This window comes from Talpa europaea, assembly GCF_964194135.1.
Source record: "Talpa europaea genome assembly, chromosome: 7".
NCBI classification, from domain to species: Eukaryota; Metazoa; Chordata; class Mammalia; order Eulipotyphla; family Talpidae; genus Talpa; species Talpa europaea.
Window position 1 is genome coordinate 32,732,694 of NC_140074.1, and position 12,821 is coordinate 32,745,514.

The 12,821-nt window shown below is 43.0% G+C and overlaps 1 protein-coding gene across 2 annotated transcripts in view; it reads left to right on the plus strand.

Annotated features, from left to right (window-relative positions):
- Positions 1-2,657: 2,657 nt before the first annotated feature.
- ERMP1 (endoplasmic reticulum metallopeptidase 1) overlaps positions 2,658-12,821 on the plus strand; it is a gene marked incomplete at both ends in the record, with an annotated part of 44,358 nt that continues 34,194 nt past the window's right edge. For both annotated transcript variants that reach the window (XM_084238141.1, XM_084238142.1), the window contains 4 exons: positions 2,658-2,986; positions 4,262-4,563; positions 8,609-8,736; positions 9,596-9,701. In XM_084238141.1, the coding sequence (XP_084094267.1) occupies positions 2,658-2,986; positions 4,262-4,563; positions 8,609-8,736; positions 9,596-9,701 (865 nt within the window). The remainder of the gene's footprint in view (positions 2,987-4,261; positions 4,564-8,608; positions 8,737-9,595; positions 9,702-12,821) is intronic.

Genomic DNA, 12,821 nt, shown 5'->3' on the forward strand with positions numbered 1-12,821 from the left:
AAGGGAAAGGGAATTAAGGAAATGTACAACTCAGGGAGAAAATAGGGAAATAAAGTCTTTAATGCGTCCTACCGATCCGCCCACCTGGAAACCCAAAGGCACTCTCAGAGTTGGCCAGAACTTAGCTGGCGGAGAGCCAAAATGGGGGATCCCCTCCAAAGCCCATGTGTCTGGCTTTATACCACACCTGGCTGCTTAATGCCACCCTCAGGTCCCAGCCACCTTCCCTTTGGTGGTGATGGGATTTGGAGTTCCCAGTGTCTTTTGGCTTTGGTCTGCAGTGCGGGGTGGAGTCCACAAAGCCTGTATGGAATTAGCTTTAGGACATCGTTTTCCCCCTAACGGCAGGAGGGCTGCTGTCCTGCAGAGGGAGAAAGTTGGTGTCGAGGAGCTCCTGCATAGGCACAGGCAGGCAGAGGGCTGCTGTTACTGCTCTACAAACGAAAAAGGTTAGCAAAGAGAACACTTGCATAGTCACAGGTGGGCAGAAGGACTGCTGCCCCTTGCCAGTGCAGAAATTGCACTGATAAAGTTTTCTCCTTGGGAGGGGCTCATTCCTTTGTGGAGTTAACTTTTTTTTTTTAAATAATAAATTTTATTTTTATATTCCCCATAAAATTGCAACGACCCCATTCTGACCCCAATCCCTCCCCTCCCGCCCCCCACCCCTCTAAAAGTGTCTCTGGTTCATAGTTTTTTGTTGATTTTGATTTTCACTTTCTTATAGTTATTCATTTTCCTGGTCCCTTATTTAAGTTTTCTAGATTCTGCTATGAGTGAGACCATCCGGTATTTTTCTTTTTCTTTCTGGCTTATTTCGCTGAGCATGATCCCTTCCACCGCCATCCATGTTGCTGCAAATTGCATGTGTTTATCTTTTTAGAATGCTGAGTAATATTCCATGGTATATATGTACCACATCTTCTTGATCCAGTCATCTATTTTTGGGCATCTGGGCTGTTTCCAAAACTTAGCTATTGTAAATAGAGCTGCTATAAACATAGAGGTGCAGGTGCTCTTTGGAATTGATGTTTCTGTGTCCTTTGGGTAAATACCTAGGAGTGGAATTGCTGGATCATATGGAAGCTCTATGTTTAGTAGGTCCAGAAATCTCCACACAGCTCTCCATAGTGGTTGGACCAGTGTGGAGTTAACTTTTGTTGAATAACTATACAGAATTTGAAAAGGACCAGAGACTCTCTAATGGTCATCAATTTTCAAATTCTCTTTTCTCTGGGAGGGGTTCATCACCTTCTACAGTGTGACTACGTTAATCTGTAAGGACCAGTGATTTCTCTAAAAGGGCCCTCAATCTCTATTTCCTCTGGTTTTGGGCCTCTGATATAATCTGTGGCAGCCTGATGTTTGCTATAGTGCTTGGTGCCTCAGAAGCTTTCATTTTACAGCTGGTTTAACAACTACGTTAATCACTTCTACCCCACCTCCAGCCAGCTCCCAGCATTGCGTGGGCCAGGTTTCTGGTCTCATGATGCCTCCTTTCCAACTTTTCTACTCTCAACCTCTACTCATATTTTTCTTCACGTGTAAATGGAAACCGTGATGGTGTTTAACAAACAAGGTTTTGATGATCCGTGAATAGCTTATGTATGTGGAAAAGGGAGGTCCTCTGCTCAGTCCTATTTCTACTTTTAGGAGCCAGGAACCTTCTCCTTTTACAGAGCCCCTTCTAATGTTTGTTAGGAAAGGTAGGCCATTGCCTTCTCCATCTGCCTGGTGCACCCTAAGAGGCATGTGCAGTTTTTTTAAAAAGATTTATTTATTTATTTGTTTGTTTATACATACAAGCACTGGGTACAGTCAGAAATGCAGGAGGGTGAGAGAATTCACCAGAGTCAGAGCGGAGAGCAGAGCAGGCAGAAGGACCGAAGTACACTGCTGAGGGGAGCAGCGGGCGGCAGGAGAGGTCTGCGCGCCATGCGGGACTCTCCTCCAGTGGCCGAGGAGCAGCCGGGGGTCGAACCGGTGCCACAGAGGCCGCGGGCAGCTTCGCAACCCAGCGCTCAACCACTGCGCCACCGGGGAGGCCCCATGTGCATTTTTTTTTTTTTTTTAAGATTTATGCATTCAAGAACTGGGGTTCAGGCCAAAGATGCAGGGGGCGAGAGGATTCACCAGAGACAGAGCGGGGAGCAGAACAGGCAGACTGACTGAAACATACTGCCTAGGTGAGCAGAAGGCGAGACAGGAGAGGTCAGCTGCGCCATGTGGGTTGCTCCCTGACCAGCTGGGGAATCGAACTCGTGCTGCAGAGGCTGCGGATTGCTTCAGAGTGCTGTGCTTAACCCCTTGCACCACCAGGGAGGCCCCATGCGCCGCCTTTTAAAACTGATCTCTCACTTTTCTCACATTTCTCTTAAGAGTTATCTTTCCACTTGGATATCTTCGTCCCACACCTGGCAGAGGACACCTAGCAGGCGAAGGCACACCCATCGGACACCGCCCGGGCCTGCCCGCCGCGGTGCCCGCCCGCAGTGTAGCTGAGGAGGCTGGGTCCCGGCGCGGCGCGGCGGCCAATCAGAACAAGTTTGGCCCTCTGCAGTTTCCGTCCGCTCACTAGGAGGCGCTGCGGCGGCCGCCGTGGCTCCCGGCGCTGTCGCGGGGAAGGGCGGTTGGCGCGGAGGCTGAGGCGCGGAGACATGGAGCGGGGTTCAGAGTCGGCGGCCGTGAGGCGGCACCGCGTCGGAGGGGAGCGCCGCGACGGCTCGGCGGCCGCATCCCAACAGAAGGAGGCCCCGGAGCAGGCGTCTCAGGTGGACGCCGTCGGCGGCGGCGCCAGGACGCGGAAGCGCGGCTCTGAGGAGAGCGTGAGCCGCGGCGCGGGGACTGGACTGTCGGAGGCGCGCGCCGCGCTGGGGCTGGCGCTCTACCTGCTCGCGCTGCGGGCGCTCGTGCAGCTCTCGCTGCAGCAGCTCGTGTTGCGCGGGACCCCTGGGGGCCACGGGGAGTTTGATGCGCGGCAAGCCAGGTACCCGCGACTGCCTCCGGGCCTGCGCTGCCCACATGGCGGCCCCTACCGGGCGGGGGCACCACACCTGTCAGCACCTGCCGCTGCGGGACCGCCCGGGCTCGCCGGCTCCCCCGGCTGCTGCTCGTGGGATGGGGTGGCCTTGCGCGTCCCTCTTCTGGCGTCCCCGGTTTATGAAACGTGCTGTAAGCTTGTGGTGCAGGTGGGGGGCTTCAGGGGGACTGTGCCTGTTTCCTCACGTCCATTTTGCCCACCTGCATGTAGTGGGTCGTTAGAAGTCCTCCCGCCTTCTGGAGCAACTTTTATTTTTCACTTTGGTTAGCCTTTCCGCTTTCCAAGCGAAATGGGGAGTGAAATTTGTTAGCGGGGACTGTTTTATAAATTCGGGGTCCGGGGAGGGGTCGGATGTGGATTATGCAGGGGTCTACTCTTGAGGGTCATCCGTCCTCTAACCTGAAAGCTGTTGACTCTCCTGTCAAGATTTTATTTTGAGAAGTTGACAAACTCAGTTCTCACATTCCTGGAGCTTGTCCGTGGGCCTCTGGTGTGTAAGGTTTGATTTTTTTTTTTAATTTAAAAAAAAAAATACCTGTAAGTATGTTAGGAAAGGTGATGAAGGCAAATTAGCATAGAGCGTTAAATTAGCATAGAGCCTTTTCAACAGCCACTGTGTTTTTAAAACTCTTCTTTTGAATACAAAGTTTGTTTTCTTAAAGATTTTCTGGAACATACCTTCCCCACCCCCTTTTTTCCTGCTTGGAATGCAGTGAAGATGAAAAAAAATGTTTGTTTTGGGGGCAGAGTTGATTCTGGCCTGAATTGAAGTTATTAGGCCCTGTCTGCACACTAGAAGGGCTGACTCCATTCACAATCAAACATTTTTCTTTGCTTATTTAATCTCTTGACTTACTTACCTTTGCTCTTTGATTTCTGCTACTTATCAGTATTCTGTCCTGTCTAGCTCTCTTCTGCAGTACAGATTTTGTTAGAATCCCTTGTCTTTGTGTTGGTTTTTGGGAATTGGGAGGAGTTGGGAATGGGGTGAGTGGAGAAAACTCTGAAGGAATAAACTCCTGGGAGGCAAAATAAAATGATAGACCTTTGTAAGTGATTTTCAAAGAGAGCCTGAAACAATAAAGGCAACGTTTTTTTATGTGAGAAGCCAAAGAACTACTTTAAGGGCTGGTTGAGAAGGATGTAGAGGAAAAGCTACTCTGGGCTCTTGGTTTTCAGCCTAGCATGCCTTGTCATCATCATTCATTTGATTGTTTCCAGGGATTATCTTGAACACATTACATCCATTGGCCCTCGGACTACAGGAAGTCCAGAAAATGAAATTCTGACCGTGCAGTATATTTTGGAACAGATCAAACTGATTGAAGTTCAAAGCAGCAGCCTTCACAAGATTTCAGTAGATGTACAACGACCCACCGGGTCCTTCAGCATTGACTTCTTAGGAGGTTTTACAAGCTACTATGACAACATCACCAATGTTGTGGTAAAACTGGAACCCAGAGTTGGAGCCCAGCATGCTGTCCTGGCTAATTGTCATTTTGACTCAGTTGCAAACTCACCAGGTATGTACCTGTTTTTAGTGTTTTTTGATCATCACTGTCCAGAAAGTTTACTAACTTTGCCTAAGTCAAGCTGCCTGGGCAATTGTGAGGCAGTTTTCTTGGCTAAACCTTTCTATCCTGTGATGGAAGGCTAAAAAATTAGAGAAGTATCATTTAGTTTAAGATCTACCTTGCAGTATTATCTCAAATGCTTTAGCTTATTTTTTTAAGCATTAGTGCCTGCCAAGAATCTAATGATGGACATGAAGTATTTCTGGTAGACTGAGTAGCCTTTTCAGCATTACTAGTATGTATCCCTGAGTCCTGGAGTTAGGTTTTGCCACTTCAGATGTTTACTCACTCAGCTAGGTGTTATAATAGGCTTGGGGATTTGTGAGACAGTCCTTGCCTTTAAGGGATACATGGTTTAGAGGACATTGCTCCTAGCAGTTTCTGTTGACCTATAAAGTAAGAATTTTGGTTCCATAGTGATACCAGACTTACAGGTCCTCATTAATTCACAAATCTTGCTCTGAAAATACCAAAATTGAATATTTCTGTTTAGTACTGTACTGAAATAATAAATATTTGTCAAATGAATGAGTATCCTGTAAATCGAATTTCCATTTTTAAAAAATAAGACTCCTCAGAAAAATATTTTCAGTAGTTAGGGAGATTGTAAGTAGAGAAGAAAATAGTGCCATTTTACTATGGAATCATGTCACGTTAGTGTTAGACAAATCTAAGATAGCATCTGTGTTTGTTTTTTGTTTTTTTGACAGAGGAATAAGCTTATTCACCACTGATCAGAGAGAGAGAGCCAAGACCAGATGCCAGGTTTCCTGGTCAGTCAGTTCATGTAGCTACATTTGAAAGGAAGGAGAGTTTCTGAGCATTTCCCTGTTTCTGATCTGTAAAATGGAGATACTAATAGTACTTTCCTAATGGGATTGCTTAGAGGGTTAAAGATAATGAAACAGAATAGTGCCTGATATGAAAAATCCCACCCTTTTTTTGCCACTAATATTTTAATAGTAATACTTCTGGATTGGTTGAACTTACACCAGGCCCAATACGAACATCTAGATTTATACAAAATATAAAATAAAATTTATTTGCTTGATAAAATGATAAATACTAGGTTATTTTTAACAAGAGCTTGTCAGTTGCATTTAGCACGTAGTATCTTTCAAAAATCAGTATACATACATCTGTTCTATAAAGTCAGTAATAACTTTGTGTGCTAGAGAAATGAGTGGTTTTTTATGTCTATCTCAAAGCATAAATGTTACCCTATGCTCATTATTATTATGTTCAAATTCTAAGAAGGGACAAATTAACACCATGACCACTTAAGAGCATTATACAAGAAAGTTGTATATACAAATATCAGAAACAAACACAGTACCAAATATTACAAATCACGTATAAGGAGTCCAGTAATGAAAGGATGATGTTTTGGGGGATCATTGGAACCCATTTTTAACTAAAATTTTATAAGAAAAATGCCTATACAAATCATTTTAAGGAAATTTCTGTCAATAATAAATTGTTAAAAAAATTCATAAAATGCTCTCACCTAAATACTTTTAGTGGATAAACTAATTGAAACATGGCTATTTTTTAAAAGTTCTTGGCAGTGTATCTGGAACTCAGGAAATGATACCATTTAGGAGTAATGCAATCCACAGAGAGGCCTTAAATATCTTCTGGGTTTGCTGTGTGGTTACAGGTTATTGGTAGAAGAGGCATTTGCGTTATTTTAGGGGTGGCTTCAATTTCAAAGTTAACTCTAAATGGAAAGGGATGCTGCTTAATCACACAGTTGTTAAAGATACTTTCCTTCACTTTCTTAAGGATACTTGATCTTTATTTAGTTCTTTTCTGAGATATCAGAACCATTATAATAAAGAAAGATAAATGGACAGCTTAACTTCTTAATCAATACTCTGTAGATATCTCTATCTTTCAATTCCCCTTTCTCTGTGAATAAAGGAATATTTTATTGTTTTTATTTTAAAGTAACTCAGTCTTAGAAACCTATATTTCACTTGGTTTCAGGACAGCTGCATACTTTTTAATGATAGCTGCCATATACTTCCTGCTTCATAGTAATTAGATAATTATTACTGTTTCACTTTGATTGAAATACAATACAGTAATCATTACCAAGATGAGTATAGTTAATAAGTAGTTTCTTTTTGAGTAGGAATGGGGTCTGGAATTTAAAAGCACCTAAACAAGCATATTAGTTGGCTGTAGAACCTTTTTAAGTTAGCAAAGAGGAGAAGGAAAGACTAACATTGAATGCTTAACCACATGCAGGCATTGTGCATTATTTTGTAATCCTTCCAGCACACCTGTGAAGTAGATATTTATCCTGCTCTCTAGATCAGGAAATAGTAGGGTAAAGTGATACCATGTCTCCCAGTATGTCCACCCAGAAATGCTATTGCCTGAGCTTTTTCTTTGTCTGTTTTCTTTTATAGTCCTTCAGACTTTTTCTTACAGAAAATTTCAAATATATACAAAAACAGAGAGCTATTTAATGAAACCAAGTGTACCTATCACTCAGTTTCAACAGTCTGATCTCGTTTCTTCTGTCTCCACACCCCCATCCACTGACTATTTTGAAGCAGCTCTCAGTTATGTAAGATTCTTCTGAATTTCAGTCCGTGTCACTGAAAGACGAGAACTTTTTTTTTGACGTGCATAATAACATGAATTGCTGCACCTAAGAAACTTAACAAAAATACTTTAATATTATCAGATGTGTGTTCAGTTCCTTCACTTACTTTCAAAAAAATTTTTGTGTAGAAAAACTACCCAAAACACCAGGAGTGGGGTATAGGCCAGAGGACCGCTGGTAAGAAGATTCACCAGAGAATGGGGAGCAGAACAGGCAGATGTACTGAGATACACTGCTAAGAAAATGATATGAAAAACCATTTTCTTGGAGCAGCAGATGACATAGAAGAGGTCTGCTATGCCATATGTGGGTTAGCTCCCTGGCCAGGAATCGAACTCAGGTGTTAGCAGTGATAGCCCTGAGACTCAACCCCTATGCCACCAAGGAGGCTTCCTATAATTATTTCTTTTTTTTAAAGATTTTTATCTATGAATATAAGAACTGGGTGTAGGCCAGAGGTGTGGGAGGTGAGAGAATTCACCAGAGACAGAGTGGGGAGCAGAACAGGTGGATCTACTGAAATACACTGCTGAGGGGAGCGGTGGGCAAAACAGGAGAGGTCTGTTGTGCCATATGTGGGTCAGCTTCCTGGCCTTAGATTGAACTCAGGCCTTAGGCCGTTGTGGTGATAGGGTTGAGACTTAACCCCTAGGCCACCAGGGAGGCCCCTCCTATAACTACTTATTACAGTGGTTTTTAAAAAACTCAAGGTGCTAGAGTCAGCTTTATAATGACTTTTAATTAATATTCAGTTTCTGAATCAAAGGAATGATTTATGAGGTCCTCTGCTTTATCAGTGCTGGATCTAGGGTTATTGCTTAGGGCATTAGTTCCTTTTTCTATATATTTGTAGATTAGGTGTCTTTTTTGCACTTTTCATCACATCTTTTCCCTTAGGGAACCCTTAAAAAAATACTACATCATCCAAACTGGCCCCTCTGTAAATCCAGAATCATCTGTAACTTTTATGATTTTGGCAGAAAAACAAGCAGAAAGGAGTCAGTGACAGTCAGATATGATATAGGAAACTCTGAACACCAGGAGTGGGAATATAATAGACAATGAGGAGTGAGGATAAAGAATAAAATAAATAGGTTTAGGTCGATGAGAATGCTAGTTTTCAGTATTAAGTGTCATATGGTTGATTATTCAACAAATACTGAGGGACTACTGTGGGCCAGTTATGGTCCCATACATTGAGAGAATGTCAGCAAGCAAATCAGACAAGATCCCTGCCTTCATGGAGTTTATTTCTGGTGTGGGTAATTGTCCTCTGATGGTGAGAAGACTGCTTCTTGCAGCTATTCCTTAATGAGAAAACGCTATTTCTTAATGGCTTTAAATACTGAGAATTAATTCTGTTTTTCTGATTTAAAGGTGCCAGCGATGATGCAGTTAGCTGTTCAGTGATGCTGGAAGTCCTTCGCGTCTTGTCAACATCTTCAGAAGCCTTAGAGCATGCTGTCATATTTCTCTTTAATGGTGCTGAGGAAAATGTCTTGCAAGTAAGATGCTCATTTTAAGTACTAAGCTTGAATAATAAATAATAATAAAAACAATAAAAATAAAAAGTCCACAGCCTCTTATATACGCATGTTCAGTATTTTGAAAATTCTACTTAGAATAGATATCTTGTCAGTGTTGATTAATAAAAGGGCTCTGTGGGACTTCCCAGTGGTGCAGGGGTTAAAGTCTCAGCGCTATCAAGCTACTGCCAGCCACTAATCAGCATGAGTTCAATCCCTGGCCAGGGAGCTAACCCCCTGGCGCAGGAGACCTTTCCTGTCTTGCCCACTGCTCCCCTCAGCAGTGGATTTCATTAGAGCTGCCTGTTCTGCTCCCCCCTCTGTCTCTGGTGAATCCTCTCACCCTCCCACCCCATACCTATGGCCTAAACCCCGGTTCCTGTATGCATAAATAAATAAAAATAAATCTTTAATAAAAGGGTTCTGTGGTGGAAAATTTTTTTACCTCTGGTTTTCTTTGACCCTAGAGTTTCAGAGATGTTTTGAGACATGCATATAGCATGAATACCCTACCATATAGATTGCTCAGTGTTTCCTTAGCTGCTATTTTTTTGCTCTTTATTTTGCACACCCTCACTCTTAGAAAAGATATTGTTTGTCACCACTCATGGAAATCAGATTGCCTTTTGTGACAGTGACTTTCCACTGAGAAAACTGCACACAGCCATTATGCAGAGAGGGAAAAACATATAGATATCTTTAGATCCTGACTTTGAAAAAAAAAAAAAGATTGTATTCCTACTCATCATCAGTACAGACATCCTATCTTTAAGTAAAATAAAGACTTCAGTTAAGTTTAAGATTGTTTAACCTGTATTTGCTTTTCTTTCTCTTTCAGGCCAGTCATGGTTTCATTACTCAGCACCCCTGGGCCAGCTTGATTCGTGCATTTATTAACCTTGAGGCAGCAGGGGTAGGAGGAAAAGAACTTGTGTTCCAAACAGGTATGTGAGCTTGCATTGTATATTTTAAAGTAATTGTCTTTAAAAATGGAAATTTTTAGAATGTACATAATCTCTCTAATGAAATTGGGACTCCTTTTAAAACATGATCATTTTTGTTCAAATTTTAAAAAAATATTAATTTGGATGTCATAAAAACAGTAATATGAATCAATATTTGAAACTCAGATTTATTCAGTCTGGACATACTAAAATCTGATGGCAGTTCCATGCTATTTCCATGTTCTGCTAGAAATTTGGTTAATACATTTAACCAGAGATGTAGGATTTGCTAGGAGTTATAATAATGAATGTGTTGAGCTAGGGGAAGTAAGGTACTATGGCATCTTGTTTTGTTTTTTTTAAAGATTTATTTATTTTTATACAAGAATTGGGGTACAGGCCAGAAGCACAGGAGGGTGAGAGGATTCACCAGAGACAGAGCGGGGAACAAAACAGGCAGATGGACTGAAAGCACTGCTGAGGCGAGCTGCAGGCGAGACAGGAGAGGTTTGCCACGCCATATGGGAATCTCCCTGGCCGGGCGGGAATTGAACCCATGCTGCAGAGGCTGCAGAGAGCTCCATAGCACAGTGCTCAACCCGCTGTGCCACCAGGGAAGCACCGGCATCTTGTTTTTTAACACCCTTTATAGACATGTTATTGTTTGTTATGAAGATATACTGAGTGCAAAGTGTCTTCATAACTTAGCAATATCATGTTTGTATTTTCTCCTTTCAACTTATTTTTTTTTAACATTTTTTTTTTAAGATTTATTTATTCATTTATATAAGCATTGGATACAGTCAGAAGCGCGGGAGGGTGAGAGAATTCACCAGAGCTAGAGCAGGGAGCAGAACAGGCAGAGGGACGAAATTCATTGCTGAGGGGAGCAGCAGGCATGGCAGGAGAGGTCTGCGCACCATATGGGACCCTTGCCAGTGGCCAGGGATTGAACTGGCGCTGCAGAGGCTGTGGGCAGCTTCGCAGCCCGGCGCTGAACCGCTGCGCCACCAGGGGAGGCCCTCCTTTCAACTTATTTTTACACATCTAACTTTTTTTTAAGATTTATTTTTATTTATGCATACAAGAACTGGGGTGTAGGCCAGAGGTGCGGGAGGGTGAGAAGATTCACCAGAAACAGAGTGGGGAGAGGAACAGGAGGATCTACTGAAATACACTGCTGAGGGGAGCAGCGGGCAAGACAGGAGAGGTCTGCTGTGCCAGGTGGAATTGAACTCATGCTGCAGCAGCTGGCAACAGCTTGACAGCACTGAGACTTTAACCCCTGCGCCACCAGGGTGGCCCCACATTTACCATTTAAAATGCAATAAGTTTTACATCAGCTAAGCCTCTGACAATCTCAGGGTTATGAAATCAGAAGAAAAGTTCTATTTTTCCAGCTCTCAAACTTTCTGCTTATTCCTTTTTTTAAAAAGATTTATTTATTTATGCATTGAAGAACTGGGGTGTAGGCCAGAGGTGTGGGGGAGTGGGGAGATGAGACAATTCACCAGAGATTGAGTGGGGAGCAGAACAGGCAGCTCTACTGAAATTCACAGCTGAGGGGAGCAGCAGGCAAGACAAGAGAGGTCTGCTGCACCATGTGGGTCTGCTCCCTGGCTGGGGATCCAGCTCATGTTGAGGTGGCTGGCAGTAGCTTGATAGTGCTGTCTTTAACCCCTGAGTCACCAGAGAGGCCCTCTGCTTATTCTTACTCTTCATTTAATGAATGAGAAGAAGCTAATATTGATAGAAGTAGCTGCTACACTTTTATGTATTTCCCTCTAACGCTTGAACATCTATCAAGATAGGAACACACAATACTACCACCACTTCACAATACACAAGAAAATTCTGTAAGCGAAGAAGACACTGTCTATCCTTTGGTTAAAATGTCAAGGCTTCATACGGGCAGGGGTTGTCTTTTTATAATTTTCCCTTCTGGGCCTTCACAGCCATGCTTTTAATTTTTTATTGTTTATTATTTTTTCAATTTTTAAGATTCATTTATTTATACAAGCACTGGGGTACAGGCCAGAGGTGCAGGATGGTGAGAGAATACACCAGACACAGAGCAGGGAGCGGAACAGGCAGAAGGACTGAAGTACACTGCTGAAGGGAGCCGTGGGCTGGACAGGAGAGGTCTGCCTTGCCGTGTGGGAATCTCCCTGGCTGGCTGCGAATTGAACCGGTGCTGCAGAGCCTGCAGACAGCTTCACAGCACTACACTCAACCCGCTATGCCACCGGGGAGGTCCACTTTTAATTTATTATCTAGCATCCTGCCCCTACTCCCCTGCAGCAAAGAAAAACCAGTCTTAAGGTTTAGTCTGTACCTATCCTGAATTTTTTTCTGTGTGTATACATTAATACATTTTATATGCATGCATGTTAATATGCTTTCCATGTGTGTAGTTCAGAGAAGTTAAAGCACATTTACCTAGGGTTGTTGAGGTCTAGACCCTCATCAACTCCTTCATTTATATTTACTTAAGCTGTGTCTGAGTATGTTACAATCTGTTTTTTATTAAATGTAGATAGTTTTACATAAAAATTCTACGGTTGTGTCCATTTTAGGTTATCATTGCATTATCTGGAAAGATAAAAATTGAAATTATTAGCAGTCATTACTAGATGGTGGATATTGGCTGTGGTGGTTACTGGAGTTGAGGATGGGGCAGAAGATAAAAGGCTATTTTGATCTCTCCTTGTGTCATGAATAGAAAACCAGAATTCCCTTTACGACTTTATTTATATTTTTTGTAGCTTTCTGTGTTGTAAAATTTTTGCATTGCATTGCATATGACAAAGGAAAAACAGACCTGTTACTAGTTACCGTTTTTCACACACACACACACTCCACCCCCCTTTATTTTTTATTTATTTATTTTTTTTATAGAGGCATGTTTTATTTATTTTATTTGTTTGTTTGTTTGTTTGTTTTGTTTAATACATGCACTGGGTACAGTCAGAAGCAGGGGAGGGTGAGAGAATTCACCACAGCCAGAGCGGGGAGCAGAGCAGGCAGAAGGACCGAAGTACACTGCTGAGGGGAGCAGCGGGCGGCAGGAGAGGTCTGCGCACCATGTGGGACCCTCCTCTGGTGGCCAGGGAGCAGCCG